Raw genomic sequence first — 17359 nt, 5'->3', positions numbered from 1 at the left:
AGAACGAGCTTTCAACATCTTAATAATCCCACAGTTTTTTATATCATCCATCTGTCTGTGTTTTTGCCTCTTGATGTTACTTGATCTCTACTCCATGTTGATTTTGTCTTTTCTTGTGTGTGGCTTAACTATTATTTTTCTGTTTGTGTGTACTTTACTCTTCTGTGTCTTAGTTTGACTTAATTGAAGTCTTGCTAACTTTCCAGTTTTTGTATTTTATTTCAAACAAACAAGAAATGCTAAAAAGGAACAAGATTGCTCTCTGATGTACGTCGCTTTGAATAAAGCATCTGCTAAGTAAATTGTAACAAGATTGGAGAATTTCATGGGAAAGATCCATTAGATGAACAGTAGTTCAAACCATATATTTCCCTGACAAAGTCAACATGCCATGAAACATCAACTACTGTACAATAGAAACATGTATGCATGTGTATAAAGCAATATGAAACAGTGCTTGGTCATAACTTGATGCATTTCAGTCATGTGGAGAACGAGGGGCGTCTTCAGACATTAATGTTGATTAACATTTACTGACATATCAGACCAGACCTCAGTTATTTTCAGAGCCAAACACAGCAGAATGTTTGATTACTCAGAGGTCTAAGACTCATCCTCGGCATGTGTTTATTCAAAAGGACACAGCAAAGAGGAGTGACCTGGGCATCCATCTCCTGTAAAGAATATGTATTAGTGCACACAGCGGCCTGATTAAGTTTCGATCCACTGGAACACAGAGGCAGGCACCTGCACACCTGCATGAGCACAGAGCTACTGTAATAAAAGACTGTGCCTAATACGCCATGTAATTAAAGGCTGAATAAGGTGAATAAGGCTCCCAGCTGGCCCGGTGGGGTTAGTTGGTTTTAAAAGGGACGCTTTGCCTTCAAAAAGGGGGATTGAATCAGAGCTTTCTTTGAGGAGGCTCTTTTGTTTATTCATCACTGACCGGTGTTTTGATGCTTCTGTGGTCCTTGATAAAAATCACAATCTGGAAAATAATTAAAAGAACAGCTCTATTCTTAGGAAACAAGCTCTTTAACTTATAACAGTGTTACCAATTTGTCTGGCACTTCTTCATATCATCTCTGACCATAGAGCTGTCGGCGCCTATAGAAGCTCCGTCTACAAGTCTGGTAAAAGAAAACCAAGCAACCGAACTGTGATGACTGGACTTTAGGAAGCTATTTTACTTACACCAGAGCCTTAAAATGATGTGTTTACATGTTTGTGTTGTAAGATTACATGGTCGGAAGGAAAACAGTTTGCCACTTGCTATATAGTTTGTAGATTGTTTGGTATGTGATAGGGGACTAACACATACTTCCATCAATAGTTTCTATACTGGGACAAGGACAGTAGTCCAATTAAATGGCAAAGTCAACTTAACTGTGCATGTAAACGTACTGACTAAATTGTGCGTGCCCTAGGGAGGATTTCAAACTTCTCACAACAGTCATACATCTCCTGTTAATGCAGGAATCAGACCAATTAAGAGCACTATTAGTCATCCCCCATGCAATCTCTGAGACAATTAAAATCTTTAGATTGATTACACAAACTGTCAGAAGGTCAAGTTTTTACTCAAATGCACCATGACGCCTCTGCAGATGAAGCCGTTTGCTTTCTATAAGCAGCCTGTATAACTTCCTGAAGATGTTGTATGCCTGAGAAATCGATTACAAATATAAACTGCATTTTCATTTTCAGGCAGCGGTAATATAGTGGTGCAAAAAAAGTCTGTAATTAAAAATCACCACGGCTCTATAATAAGTGTCTTTATTTAAAATCAGATGTAGCCAGAGGCCTCAGGAGCTGTCATTGGTGTTAAGTGCGTTTAAAGAGTTCATTATTTTTTAAAGGAGATTATTTGACGTTTAACTGATTGATCTCTGATAAATGAAGTCATCTGAGAATCTTTTTGATACTCGCAGTGTTCAATACGCCTAATCAATGAAAAGCTTATGAACGAATCAGTCACACTAATACTTATTTAATGAACATCCTGGTTCTTGGAGAGGAGCTAAGAAATGTGAATGTATTGAATACAGTGGGAGCCGCAGCACTACATCAGAACGCGATTTAGATGAGGGTTGAGCGGGATCAAATAGAATCGAGGCACATGGAACTAAAGTCTGTGATTTGAGAGCTGTGACAGGCCGAATCAATTCGACTTGATTACTGTCTTGCCTGAAGTGATAATGTTATTCCTATGTGGCAGCCTGTCAATTAAAGAAAACACACGTGCCTTACTCCTTTAGTGTTTGATTTACTGTGGGTGTTTCTGTGTACACTTGAGTCATGATGTGCATGCTGATCATTGGAAACTATGCAACTAATAGCACTGGGATCCATGTAACAGGCAATAACATGTACAACGGATATCAACTTAGCAATTGGCTTGTCAAAATGTGGAACCAAGGCTGATTTAAACTCAAGTGCTTTTGATTATGCTGTGTTGATGAAAAGCCTCTAAACTGATTATTTGGTAAATGAGCTTCCACTTACCCACTGTTAGTCTGCAACAAGCATTTGCTGGTTCTTACAGTACATTTGTCCCTACAGTCAGGCATCAATACATTGACAATTTAAATAAAGGATATCTTATATACTCTGTAAAGGGAGGATAATGTACCTGGATTTGTTCAAATGGGACTTCAAAGCTAAAGGACTCGTTGTAGTAAGGGTTGAGGGTGTTCTTTTTGATTGTCGTCTTCTTCTTCTTCAGCCTCTTGCCATTTTGCATCAGGTGGATCTTCGCATATGGATCTGCAGAGAAAAAGAAAATGACATTTGATACTTGTTTATATTTTTTGGGGTCTTTCACAAATAATGTTGCTTTCATTTTTCTTCTTCTACAGATCAGAATCTTGCATCAAGTGATTTCTTGGCCACTTTTCAATTCAATTCAGGAAGCTTAAATGGCATGAATGTGAACATTTTTGCCAAAGCATTTAATAGCAATAATCAATTATTATATTATAAAAGAGAAATAATCAGATGAATATCTCAAAAATAACTCAAATATACTTCAATACCGACAATAGACGCGTTTCAGTAAAGAGCCGTCATCATCAACCTCTGTTGCTGGTCTGTACGCTGCTGCCCTACCCAGATTTAAAGACGTTAAAGGACGTTGAGTGTGCTGACTTCACTACCTTCCTGTGGTTATAAATGGCCACCAGAGTCTTGTGCGTTTACGTCCCTAAGTTAACCTTCCCCATTCAAGAGGCTCATTTTCATCTGTCCGAATGCCATCTCAAGTAGCACCCAAGTGGTTTGCTTTGTCTGTCCTCGTGCCCTCTCTGGCAATCAGCTGGAGTGTGTGTCTGAAAATGGCAAACCACCCATCGCTTTCATTTATCATTTGAAGCTACTTCTCCTGATTTGTTTACAATCACCAATGTGTCATTACATCTAAATTGGAGAAGATTTAGTTGTTTTGGTTTGGGCTTAGAGGGAAATAGAGACAAGAGAGCAGGCAGTAACTTCCATTTCAATTTGTGGAATAAATAGAGGCTTTTTATTTTGTCTTTTATTGGGCCATTAGAGGGATTAGGTGAGGGTTTCATGTTGAAAGAGATCCTAATGAGTCCAAAATATAGGCAGCGAAAGAATGTAACGAGTCCCACTGTGATTTACAAAGGCACACAAAAACATTCATAATCACTGTAGTGAACAGGATATGTACCCTTCCTTTTCATCCACAGTTATCCTGTTTGTACAATCTCCTGCTGTAGCTGGTTCATGCTTATTAACTTAGAAAGGGGAATAAATGTAGGACAAATTGCAGGCATTACAGAGGACATAATGAACATCTATTCACTGTTACTTTGGTACATTGCTGGCCAGTTGGCTATCATGCCTCAGATGATGTATCACTGCTCAAAAAACTCAAAAAAGACTAAACACACCTTACTCAACACAAACTAGAAAACAGTCAATACAAATACAAATTTATTCATGTATACGAGGCTATAAAGGCTCTGCAGGCCTTAATTTAGAAAGCAAGAATATCTTCGCTACGTATGTAGGCATTCATGTTTCTAATTGGTTTTAATGCATGCATCCAAGCATCAAAGAGACTTTGATGCATTAGCTGTTCATGAGGTCTCTGATTTCCTGTGCACCATTTTTTCTACAACTAACATTTCTAGATTCTTTTTTTTTCTTTACAAGTGGATTTCATAAAAATAAATCAGTCCTGTCTGTTTTATTTTGGCTATCTTGCTGACACACTTTTTTTTTTTAAGTGCTTGATTATAAAAAAAGACACTTTATGGGGTTATATATGGATTTCTTTGGACACACATGTTTTGGTTTACCCATCCTTGGACTGAAAAAAGGCTCTGGATTACTGACACACGTCCCGGTTTATATGTTCTTGGGACTAGTTAGCACACATTTTCTGGTTTTCCCATCATTGTGGGGACTATGACTGACACCCTTTTGGGTTTACATGTTGTTGCGGGGACTCTTATAAGTAAGATAGATGGACACGTATAACCCAGACCATGGCTTTCAGTCTGAAAAATTTCCACCAGATTGTTGAAATTATTGTTCCACATGCAACGATCTCTAAATGACTCCTTATGAGCACCACCAACAATCATGACAACTATACCCCCCATAGGATTCATATGAATAAAAAATGCTTGGTCTCATCCATCATTTGAGACAACACGCTGCTTCAGATGGATAAAAACAAATACCACAATAATGTAATGCTAATGAGGCAGCCCTTCGCCTGAGGCCAACACTATCTCCCCTAACTCATGAACCGTAGAGCTTTGCATCAGAATAAATAAAGAGTACGGTTTTGTATCAGATCTTATAAATAGCTGTTGATACACAGCTTGCTTTGATAATCTGAATTATCTCTGGATCCCATATGCCGGTGTTTCATGTTTTTGATGTGTACTTCGCTGAAAAATATCTGCTTTAGTTGGAACATTGTTGGATTTCCAGCAAGGCAAACACTGAACAAGCTTAGCTCCGATAATCTTTTATCCAATTTAGGAGGATAAGGACTTGATTGCAGACTGGCAGGCTCATCCAGGGCAGCTGACATAAATATAGAGAGAAAGCCACACAGAGTAAGAGGGGGAAAAGCAGGGAGAATAAATAGATGACAGAGACATGAGAGAAAAGGTAACAGGCTCCTAATGGAGTGGGTGCCCATTATTTCTCTCCTGCTGAGAAGAGCTGGAGTGCTGGGACGAGACAAACAGCGAAATGGAGGTTGTGCCTCTGTGTGTAACACTTTGTGAAGGGATAGAGAACAACCAAAAATATATCTCTTTGTGAGGAACCTCTCCTCTCAAGCCACACCATCTTTTTTTTAGACTGCTTTATCAGCGTTTCATTTTTTAAGACTCACACAACAAAGTTTTACGATTATTTATTACTCTTACTGCACCTTGAGAACTTTTACTGATTCAGCCTTTAAGTTTTCCCTATCCTTGTGGGGATGTATACAGACACTCTCTCTTGTTTTTAAGTGTTGGGACTGTTACCAAAACTCACTTTCTGATAGTTTTTTTTTCTATTTATTTTAGGACTTTTACTGACAAACATTTTCTAAATGTAATGTTAGCAAATGTATGCCGCCTAAGTTGAAACGCTGTCTCTTGCTGACTATGTTCTAGCTGTGCCACATTAATGCACTTAACTCTTTAAAATAATTAAATGCAGTATATGCATATTAAACAGCATCCTAAAAACTGGGGCTTTTACTCGAGGCTAAGAGTCAGTTTCTCCACCTCTAGATGATCCGGATAGAAATAAATGATAAAAGCAGTATAGATCTCACTGCGAATAAATGCTAGTAAATCAGAGTTGTACAAGTATGGCGGGAAAAAACAAAAAAAATCAGTCTTTTACTTTGTTCCAGCTTTCAAACTCTGACTGGTAATGTTACAAGAGAGCAGGATTATCAGGCTTAGTATAAGGATTAATACATGTGTTTGGCAAATGTGAACCTATCCTGGGCTTATCAGTTGTAGGAGTGAAAATTCCCACAAATCCAATAAACAGCAGGACAAAGCCAACACCTCCCTGACTCCATATAGTTATTTGTTTTTTTACAATGCAGATTGCTAACTACTTAATATAAACATTGACTGCTTAAGCTTTATCTTTTATGACTGTTTTAATGTTGTATAGGCTGAAAAGACTAAAAAGACACTTTCCACATTTGAAAGTCGACCTGTAGATCAAGTTATGGATGCTTACTTTTTTCAACAAGCACTGATGTCTGGAGGGGCTAAGCTAACTATGTATTCAAATGATTGACTGTTTCCTCTTCTATTGTAACTGCATGTGCCTGAAAAAGCACATATCCACATCTGAGTGGTATTATGCAAGATAACCCGTTCTCAGGATGAAAAAACAACACGCCTGTGGTGCCACATCAGCGCTATCCAGGCGCCTCTTATCTGTCTGTGCAACAGATGAGAGTTTGGCTTTATTGAGTTTTGGGAAGCTCGCTGTACCTCATATCCGGCCCATTTTACTGTCTTATCCCAGACGGGTGTGATCTCCCCCATTTCATGGATGAATGCCAGCGCTTCTGATGCAAGAGTGCTTCCGTGCATATGTGTACAGCACAGACGCTTACCTTCGTTATCCCACAGGTTACTCATCTGAGTCCTGGATATTGGCCATAGCTTTATGAGGCGATGCAGTATCAGCGGTCCTTACATTTCCCTTAGGAAGCTAGAAGCAGGTTTGTGGATAAGAGCTGAGCTCAGTGATGAGTTCAGCAGAGCCACTAAAGCTGTTTAATTTTAAAGTGGTAACTTACAGTTTGCTTTTCAAGCTGTGAATAATTGCCAGCTGAGACTCCCCTGGACTATTTCGGTGATGATCTCACAGTCAAAGCTTGACTTCTGAACAGATTTACCGAACAAAAATTGCATTTCTTGCTCAAACACGTCCATGTTCGTGGAGCGTGGCTGCTTCAGGGGGCTCGCGGAGATGTGCCAAATGAACACCAATACAGGCAGGGTTAAATATAGCCTGGCTGTCATCTTAGCTTTCTTCACATCATTTTGGATTTGCCATGGTGGGTGCATCTGGGGGTGACTGTCGGTTTAGTTTTACACACTGAGATCACTGCTGAGTGACACACACACACACCACACGAACACAAGCGTTCACAGTGAAACTCGCCTGAAATCACCTGTACACGATTTGAAGGAATTCTTGTATGTAAATTAAGATTCCTTATTATCTAAAACCACCATTCTGATCATCTACTTCTTATTATCCACATCTTTGGATTTCATATCAAAGTAAAACGGCATGAAAAACTCATCGACAAATGAATTTCCCTTTTATTGTCTTAGGTCCTGTCCATCCCTTTGGCCTGTTTCTTTACTGACTGGGAGAAAAACCTCTCAGTCCAGCAGCCAGTGGAACAAAACAAATAACTCCTCCCGCCAAGATGGTGAGCTGGAGCATTGGGTCGGGGCAGTGCAGCTTCATTACCGCAGACACGGCGCCTGTGTGCTTTGATAACCTCCCTCACTGCGGGCCATTACCTGGTTATATGCCGCCGCCTCGCTGTCCTCTGGGAAGTCTTCAGTGGTACAAAGAGGGTGGGAGAAAACATTTTTTGCAACAACTACCTTTATAGAGTCGCTTGTCCTCATTCTTACCGACACTTAGCCTTTTGTGCCTTGACACACTTCTGAGTATGACTCACTTTGATGGCGCACCATGCCAGGTTTACACTTGAAGCACTTTAAAACACACATTTTTAAACAAACAATAAGCACAATCCTTATTCCTCCTCAGCATGAAACAGCAGGGTACACTCTTGAGAGGTGGAAGACTTTACCTGTTGCTGCTTTAAAACTCACTTTCTAGTCTGTAGAGTTCACCACCCGTTGAGGTTGAAAACTAAACCTAACGAATGTCTCTTGTACGTTCCTCTGGAGTCTGTTAACGCAGAGAGAGGAATAACTTGTCGGGCGATGAGGCTGGGATATTTTGAGACGACAGCTTAAGAACATGGTGCTCGGTGCCTCAAAGCACTTCAGTAACAGCAATCCTCAAGGGCGACAGAAGTCAACTGCACTTCAAAAAAAAAAAAAAAAAAAAGTATGAATTCAAATCTTTTTTTTTTTGGAAGCAGAAACAGCACAGATGAGGAGACAATCAAAAGAATTATTTCTGATTATACATTGGTTAATGAAAATACCCACATCTTCCTCTGTGAGCCATAATTAGGCATGGTAAACAGGATGACAATAGAGGAGAGGGCTGATCCCAGGCCATCAATTACATGTCCTCCTCCTTAAGCTCCGGCTGAGCCGCCCCGTGGATGGAGGCTAATTATTGTTATTACAGACCTGCCCATTATTTCATCCATCTGCTACACTTTAAAAGCCCACACTCCCAGAGCAGAGAAGAAAGCTGCAACTAACCAAAACCCAGCTACGAATCAGAGTATATTCTGGTTGTGTGTAATTACAACAATGCACTGGGCTATTAATGTATGCTAATAATTCACCCTGAGACCCACAGACCAGTGCACACAGATAAAACATGCTCCAATTAAACCTGACATACAGTGTGTGGTGTCAAACTGTCTGGCTTTAACGCTCTCTCCTCCCTCAGTTAGAGAGAAACCTGGGCTCCAAAGAAAGCTCATTCACACCCTTTTCATTCTGGCTGGTCGATGTGGCTAACAACCCAAAATGTTGAAAATCCCACGATGCAAATGGGCACAGGTGAGAGCTAACGCCAGTGGCATAAATTGGCAGCAGGGGAGGTTTTATTCCCCCCTGCCAAATGGCTTTGTGTGGTCTGATAGATGAAAGGGAGCTTTGAGCTTTTAATGTGCGCTGTGGTACTGTACTGCAGGATGTCTCGGCTTATATGGAGAGGCTGGGCTGTCAGGCAGAAAGCAAGTGGACCCAGCTGTATGGTAATTGCAGCAGAAAGAGTCAAAGCGAGAGGGAAGTGCACAACAGGGAATTTTCAAATGAAACCACTAAAGAAAGTCAAAGGGAAGGCGGGAGAGGAGGCGGTTTATTTTGTGATTTTTTTTATTTCTAGATGTGTCTGGTATGATCTAAAATTTAGACCCCGGCCAATCATTTCTGTCTTACCCCAGAGTGATGATTGTTTTTATGAAATATTAAAGTAAAGCAAAAAACATATAAACTAATTCTAAAACAGTGAACTGCAAGTCATTAACAAGAAATTACCTTCTGGAGCTCTTTTCCCATTGAGTACCATCATGTTTCTTTCAGCTATCTTTTGAAGCAGCCTAACAGTTAAACCTTAAAGCCTCAAACTAAAGATCATCCTCAATCAAACTTAATCCATAAAATTACAATAAGGTAACCAATTCACTCTTTTAATTTGATGTGTGGTGCAGTAGTCTCTTTATTTAGTTGTGTGAATCTTTTCTAACATACTTTATATAGACATACAAAACTGTATGTAAAAATCCACTTTAATACCATTGAGGTAAGAGGAGAGAAAAAAATATTATGCTGTGGAGGCGTTTGCAGCCCAAAATAAAAATGAAAGCGAAAGGAAAACACTCAGATAGAAAATAATAAAACTCTTAAAGGTCTTACTTTCTAAAATAAATCCCTAGACAAACAGCAGTGTGCGTTCCTTTGTGCGATTGCACTATAATTTCAGAGTCATTAAGGTATGTTTGGATTTAAAGCTGGAATGTGCACACAGCCGTCCCTGCTGTGCAAACGTGCCCACACGGCTGACTTACCCCCGCAGGAAATAAACATTTTTCACAAAATGAGATTCCTTCATTTTCCCTTCACAGTGAGACGTTAAAAACTTTTTATGAGAGAAACAGAGAAGACGACAGCAGCAGCTGAGAACATGCTCGTCCTGGTACTGTGGTGGAGAATCACCGAGCTTTATTGTTGTCCCTTTATGAATCACTTCTTCTTTGATTGTTTTCTGTGTAGTTTGTGCATGTTACAGTCATGAAGCGGTGTGTGCTGTGTGAATGAGGATTTTCACATCTCCTCTGCCCTAACATGCCACATTCTGTTACCATGACATCAGACCTGCTATTCAGGCTCCACTGTATTGTGTGAAATGTCATCTATTGATCTTAATGCTACATTAGTGTATTGTTGGAGCTGCACCACAGGAAGATGGGGGTGGGGAAGGGGAGTGTGTGTGTGTGTGTGTGTGTGTGTGTGTGTGTGTGTGGGGGGGGGGGGGGGTGGTAATGTTTTCATTTTATTTGTGCTTCTTTCACACAAAATTCTGTCTGAAGATTGCGTTTTCTTCAGGATCTGAACATCCGTTCAACACTTTTAAGATTTTTTGGAGGGCAAAATGCTAAAAAATTCAGCTTTGACATGTGAATTTTGGACCAGTGGTGTGTTTGGGTGTCGGTCAAGAAAGAAAGAAAAACATAGACTTGATAGACGTGTTGAAGGAGAGGCAAAGTGTGTGCTGCAGTGCATGTATAATTACAGACAAAAGGGCCTGTTGAAAAGGAAAGTCAGTGCACACACCAATACAGTTTTCCTTACCTGACAAGCCTCCCACGTCCATTTTCTTCAGGTTTTTGGCCTCCAGGATGACCACAGTGAGCTTGCCAGCGGTGGGGACGTATCGCAAAGAGAAGCAGATATCGCCTAGCTTCTCTTGCTGTTGGACAGGCAGAGACATCGCAGAAGGTGAGAAACAGTTTTAGCAGCAACAACTAAATCCAAATTTACAGCATCACGTGTTCACAGCAGATGCTCACTGTGGGGCTAAATGAGGAGGGATAAAAAACGAAAAATGAAATTCCACTCCAAAGCACATTACACATTGTTCAGTCGACCAAATCTAGAGCTTTAATTCGCCTTCTTAACATGTTGATGTTTATTTGGGTCTCATGTTAATATCAAAAGCTGATATTCACAATGTTTTCATAGGACATTTGGCATTTTTATGGTAATAGAGGTTAAAATAAAGTACACTGACACTGGGGTATAGATTTGTTTACAGTAATTGCAGTGTGCAGTTTGAACCAGACATCCCATTTACATAAATATAAAAAACCTGTGTTTATACTTGCTGTGATGCAAACATGCAGGTATACTCTTAAATGAAACAATGAACTGTTTCGTCAAATATATCAGAAGTTGATATAAGAAGAAACACGTGTGCATGTCGATATTTTCAAACTGTAAAAAAAAAAAAAATCAAAGCTCAATAACCCTCCACATTGAAATAAAGAGCACATGGTTAAAAAAACATGATTCATATATATGTTAAAGTTACATTACAGAAACATAAAATAAGTGTTGATCAAATTCTAATCTTTGTATGTCTGAGTCATAGCTTTGGAGTTCCATCCAAAAAAACAACATCTCCAATCTTCCAGGAAGGATTTTTTTCCTCTTGTTTTGCTTTGAATGATTTCTAACATCAGCTCCCGCTGCTGTTTGTCACTCATTACTTCCCTGGAAAAGTACTGACTGACTGCAATCACTTCACTGTTTCGCACAAATCACCATCACAACACAGCCTCGTTATCATGCACAGAGCGGAGAGCGACTCATATTCTCCACATATCCCTTATCAACAGGAGCAGCAGTCAGTCAATAACTCCAGCTCAGGTCACACCTGCTCTTACGTGTGGGCCATTTAGAACCAAGATTAGAAATCAGAGGCAAACCAAACCTGGATATCCACTCTCGTTTTGTTTCAGGAGTCTCTCATCAAGCGCCAATCAGCGTCTATTTCCTCATGTGGAAGCAGTGCGCTGGAAACGGTTGAAATTTGCTTTGTACTTTAAGAAGTTCTAAAACAATTTCATTTATCACCCAACACAAAAACAATGACTGAACAGTCTGATATTGATGTCTTGGAACCGAGTTTAATCAACAAAAACAAGCTCCCTAGAAGGGCAGTGTGAGCGCTGGTGACAGTTCATTATGTCCGTCAAAGAGCAGCGACCCGCCTCTTTACGCGTTTCTATGAACTCTAAAGGCCAACAGCTTCCTTCTCAACTAAAAGGGAAATATTTGAACCTGCTATAGCATCAAATGATATGCTGTTTTATGTTCCTTCCACCTGTTAAAAAAAGATTTATACATGAAAAAGCGCCTCTTTTAGACTCCCATGCCGAGTTCTTCCAGAGCTGTCTTTGTCTCTAAATCCAGCTGCTTCCATCCTGTTTGCCTTACTCTCATTTAAACCTGACCCCCAATCACACGCTGAACAAACCAATGGTTTGTGAACAGTCTCGCACAGGTAATTTTTCCTCCTCAAGCTGTACTTCTGAATATTTCAAGTGGCCTAAAGAGGAGGGGGCTCTGAAATTTTAATATTTTCTGTAACAGAAGTATGTATTTTTGGGGTGACCTTGTTGTTTAAGTAGCTGACAATGAGTAGAAATTTTAACACAATTTATTTGACTTTAAGACATACTAGAAGAAAAACTCTTCTGTTTGTAATTATTATTCGATGCAACTGATGAGCTGTAAAGAAAATGGACCTTTTGTATTTAAACAGTTGTAATATGTAGTTAATAAAACAGAAGAATTAACTATCTTTGACTCAAAATGTTGTGAAAAAATTCCAATCAATCAAACACTTTCCGCTCCAGTGTCTCGGGCCTTGTGTTAAATTGTCCGCTGCAGCTGTGCGAGCAGATGTTAAAGAAGTATACTGATGCCCTTCAACTCAAACAACACCACCTGCCATTCTCCACTGTTATAATTAACCTTTAAATCAAAGCAGCGTAATGCAAAAAACGAGGTTTCCCCTGGCAACATGTGCTATATGCCATGACATTTACCATGAAAATTGAATCTCCTGAACTGTTGCATGGAAAGTCACACTTCTATTAATTGAAGGGGAAGTGTGGACATCTGATTAAGTGACATTTCCAGGGGCGATGGATTACTTTGGCCACGGCAACACGTCTGTAGTTTGAGCGCTAACGGCGTGCTGGACACAACAAAACAATGATTGCAATTTCACTTAAGCAAGGAACAATGAAAGAACTATTATAACTGGAACAAGAGCGACAACAGGTCCAAACTGAAGCCTTGACACAATGAGAGGTGCGACGTAATGATGTCAAACTTCCTTTTTTACAGAGTGGTTGAGCTTTGTGGGTTCTTACCTCCTCCTTCTCAGCACTCTGCAGGTCCCGCCACTCCTCCGTTACGTGGCTGAAGTCCACCTTGTTCATCGGCACCTTGATGTCGCCGATGGCATCATGTTTGGAGAAACGGTCAAAGTCGTACACCGTCATTATCAGTGTCTTTCCACCGAGCTCCACGTAGGGGACCTGAGGAGGACGGCCACAGAAACAAGTCAGCGAAGGGCTCAAAACAGTCTCGCTCAGCCAATAATCCAGCTTCAACCATGAGAGATGTTTGCAAAGACAGTTTGACATCCAGGCTTTATCTGTCTATGCTCATTTTTATTCAAAGAGAGCATCCTTGTCAGTTTTCCTGACAGGACAGGATATAAACATCCTGACTGACTGACTGCGGCCCACACAGCTGACAGGAAGGCTGTTAAAGAGGTTGCTGTGTCATTGAAAGAAAAACACCATTAGTATCAATCTGGAGCTCGTCCAAAGTGGATATGCTGCGGTTAGTCTTAATCACAGAGCTCAGTTAGCCAATTTGGCAAACTATTGGCCCTCAGGGTCTTTAGTATTCTTCTCTGCAGCTCGAGTGAAGAGCGTTATGTGTTATCATCAGAGACAACAACTGGAAGAAAGGAAAATATTAGAAAATATCTTAAAGACTGCCAATATCCTACAATATTGTCCCAACGTTAGCTTTTAAGCCTACTCAGTAGCGGTAGAGCTGAAATAAGTAAACATGATTTCATCATCAGGGTCTTTTTACCGATAAATTGAGGAAAGCAGCCTTGTTTTTTTCCAATAATCTGTTCATGTGCTTTGAATCTATTTTCACAGATTCCGCATAATAATGAAGAAAAAACAGTTCATTAAGAGAGAACAATGGGCTGTGTGCAGAAACAGATTGAACTGTAATAAACCTAGATAAAAACATATAATCTGATCTGAGACTTGTTTCTCAACTCCAACTCAAGTGTCGCTTGTCAAGTTTCTAGCAGGATTGTAAACATTGGGATCGCACAGAAAAGGAAGTCTTGGTCATCGCTGGCTAAACTGGAAGTCCAAAAAAGTTGGTAAACACTCCCAGAAGCTAGATCGTGGTCAGATGATGTCCAACGGGTTCTGGGATTGTTGAGTTTTAAGCTGGCAGAAAGGTCTGAAAAGGGAAGACGATGAGAGGAGGCCTTAAACCTGCATTCTGTTGTGTGGCCCATGTGCATGTTTTCTGTATTATGGCAGGATGTTAACTTTGTGTTTAGTGGTTCAATTGAGAGTAGGATGCACTACAAAGTAGGAAAGACGTCAGGGTCGGCTACCTGTGAATGAAAAGTTTCAACCAAGGCAATCTGTCTGTCTAACGTAGAAATGCAAAACTGAAGGGTGACTATATATAATAGAACTGTATTAAATTGATAAAAAGAAAATGTTAGTGTATATATATATATCCAAGATAAAGTTCACCAAAGTTCGCAGTTTGTCAATCACATCCATAACAAAGTTTCTAAAGTTAATTACATGCCAAGTGGAGTGAGATGTGAGTGTTTTGGTAGTGGGTAGATTGTAATGTTGTGGGTGATTCTGTATCCAAATTAATCTCTACTCTAACAGCCGTGACAGACACTCTTATCAGGCCTACAACCTTGGACAGGTAAAAAGACAGGTGAGTGGGGCCCTCCAGCAGCACTTGTGATCCTTTATTGCCATCAATTCTGGGACAAAAGCGTATTAAATGGAACTGGCTCGTTACAAGCCAAACAAAGAGCGAGGCGCTGATAAGACTCCTCGGTTTGTCCTTGACGTTATCTGACACAAACATCTCTTCTTCTTCTTCTTGACAGTCTTCATAATCACCTGGCCTGGTTGTTTCCCACAGAGTTAGAAAAACACAAATAAATATCCCATCACATCATGCTTAAGTTTCGCCAAACACCTGCGCGCGGACAAAACTTTACCAACTGCCCAGCTGCAGCCGTGCATCCATTATGGCCGAGGCAAGGCCAGGGTGTAGCAGCGGATCTGCCTGTTAATCCCAATCATATTCAGGTGCAGTGTGTGTGAGTGTGACTGTGTGCGTGTTTGTGAGATATTCTGTCAGGAGCTTGTTAATGTGCCAGCTGGTTGCTGTCTCCACACCTTCCCAGCATTCCCCAACGCATGCAAATGAGAATGTCAGTGGAACCAAAAGATCTCCAGTTCTGTGTGGGTTTTTACCTTGAAGGTGAACTGCTCATTGAAGGTAGGATTGAGGGTCTTCCTGTGGACCTTGGTCTCAAACTTCTTCTTCTTGTCAGGGAGCAGGTACACTTTTACGTACGGGTCAGATGTGCCGCCCATGTCCATAGCGGGCAGCTCTGCAGCCTGTATGATCCCCACTATGAGCTAATAGGGGGGGAACAAAGGGTGAAGAAGTGAGAAAAGGGAAAATCAGACTGAACGCGAATCCAATTATCACAACTTGAACCTTCATCCCACCAACATCCTCGCAGAGAAACCACACGATTGATTACATTCAATTCAACCCCCCCAAACATTTGCTTGGTATGTTTTGTTGAGATTAAACTCATATTGGTGTAGGACAATGACTTCTCCTGCTTCAGTTAACATCAACAAAAAACGGAATTGGAATTGCCAAACAGTCATAATGACCACATGGACCATAGACAGAAATCATTACTTACTGTTTGCCCCCTTTTTCCCCCCACTCTAGAGGATACAGCTCTTTGCTACCTAGCCCCATGTATCTGATCTTTGTTCAGGACAGACCAGGAATATTAGATTTTGTTTTGATTTCATAAAGGAATAGGAATACTTCAATCCTTACTTGCATCAACTGGTATATGTGGTTGTTTACCTTATTTTAAGGCTTGTAAGACGTAAGAGTTTGCCATTTTTTTACGTTTAAAATAATCCTCACAAAGAATATATATAACCTACCCTAAGATTTTATATTCAGTGTTGAAGTCTTTATATGGTAAACGCAGTGGCAATGACAGCCTCAGCCATTCTAGAAATGAAAGTGTTCCAGCAGTTGTAGTGTTAGGGAATGTCTGGAAATACTTCTTAATGACGGCTTGGAGACCTTGAGGACCTTCAGTCACATTGTCTTCTGACATTATGGCCAATCATCCTTTAATAATGGTGGCTTATAGATGATTTAGTGTCATATTTCTGGGATAAGGTGTAAGTATTAGAGGGTTATGTCAGCAGAGCCTGACAGCGGCTGAAGGGATGGTAAAGGTCAGGATGTGTCAGAGCTGGACCGGGAGGACTGTTTCTCTTCACATAAGGTCGATAATTGATAACCACAAAGGGGGGGCTGGGAGCCTGATTGACCTGCCAGTCAGAGCGCCAACTCAAAGACCTCTCAGGAGGTCCGGCAAGTCAGTCAATCAACTTCCTATCAGGCAGCCATCAAGCTGCAATCTGGAGGCTGACCAGGGCACTCAGCCAGGGAGCTCTACAGCTGTCAGGAGCTGCGTTAGTTTAATGTTTGCTGCTGCCAGAAACACATTGGTAATAAAAGAAGGAGAAGACAAAACCCCTCTGGATGGTTATCACCTTCGGGGAAATGACGTAAAATGTGAAAGACAGTGATAATAGTTAGCAATGTATTTTCTTTGGGGAGTAAAAGTACCAACGTTTTTGGCCATGAGAATAAAAAGATAACCGTGTTTAAAGGCAAATCTACCAATAATCAGGCCCTCAGAGTTAATTCTTGACTTTGGTTAAAGTAGCTTGAAGGCCATTAAATTTGATAAGATATAGTACTTAGTTAGTTAGTTAGTTAAGACCAGCGTTTTTAATCGGTTGATGTTGGCTAAAAGTTTGTTTGTAAGAGTGGATATTGTAATCCAACCTCCCTCAACTGATGACGTTAATGTGACAAGAGAGAGAGGCCATAGAGACCCTTCCAGGATGTCACCTTAAAAGAGCCAAACTTTAAGATTTCAAAGAATGCACAAAAGTTGTTCTGTTTACATTTTCACCCCAAATCCATCTTTGTTTTCCTCGACTATTTTTTTTTTTAAACATTTACATTTGAATTGAGCCTATTGTACCATTTCTTCTTTCATGGTGGAAATCTCCCAAGAAATGACAAAAACTCTACTTTGTTTGAATTGATCTTTTTCATTTTGTGGTTAAAGGCGAGTTTACCCAAACTACCCAGTTTCTGTGCATTTATAAAACACAACACAGACTCAGGCTTCTGTTACCATCTCCTGTTTTAGGAAGTATTGGTCTCAGCTATAATATACCTACATA

The 17359-nt window shown here is 40.3% G+C and overlaps 1 protein-coding gene across 5 annotated transcripts in view; it reads right to left on the bottom strand.

The window, feature by feature from the left end:
* syt1a (synaptotagmin Ia) overlaps positions 1 to 17359 on the bottom strand; it is a 141105-nt gene that overhangs the window by 4290 nt on the left and 119456 nt on the right. For all 5 annotated transcript variants that reach the window (XM_020647719.3, XM_020647716.3, XM_020647715.2 and 2 more), the window contains 4 exons: positions 15308 to 15475; positions 13124 to 13291; positions 10533 to 10650; positions 2636 to 2769 (listed from right to left, as the gene is read on the bottom strand). In XM_020647719.3, coding sequence (XP_020503375.1) covers positions 2636 to 2769; positions 10533 to 10650; positions 13124 to 13291; positions 15308 to 15475 — 588 coding nt within the window. The remainder of the gene's footprint in view (positions 1 to 2635; positions 2770 to 10532; positions 10651 to 13123; positions 13292 to 15307; positions 15476 to 17359) is intronic.

This window comes from Labrus bergylta, chromosome 23 (genome assembly GCF_963930695.1).
Source record: "Labrus bergylta chromosome 23, fLabBer1.1, whole genome shotgun sequence".
Classification (NCBI taxonomy): Eukaryota; Metazoa; Chordata; class Actinopteri; order Labriformes; family Labridae; genus Labrus; species Labrus bergylta.
The sequence above is the reverse complement of the archived record's forward strand: the minus strand, read 5'-3'. Positions and strand labels throughout refer to the sequence as shown.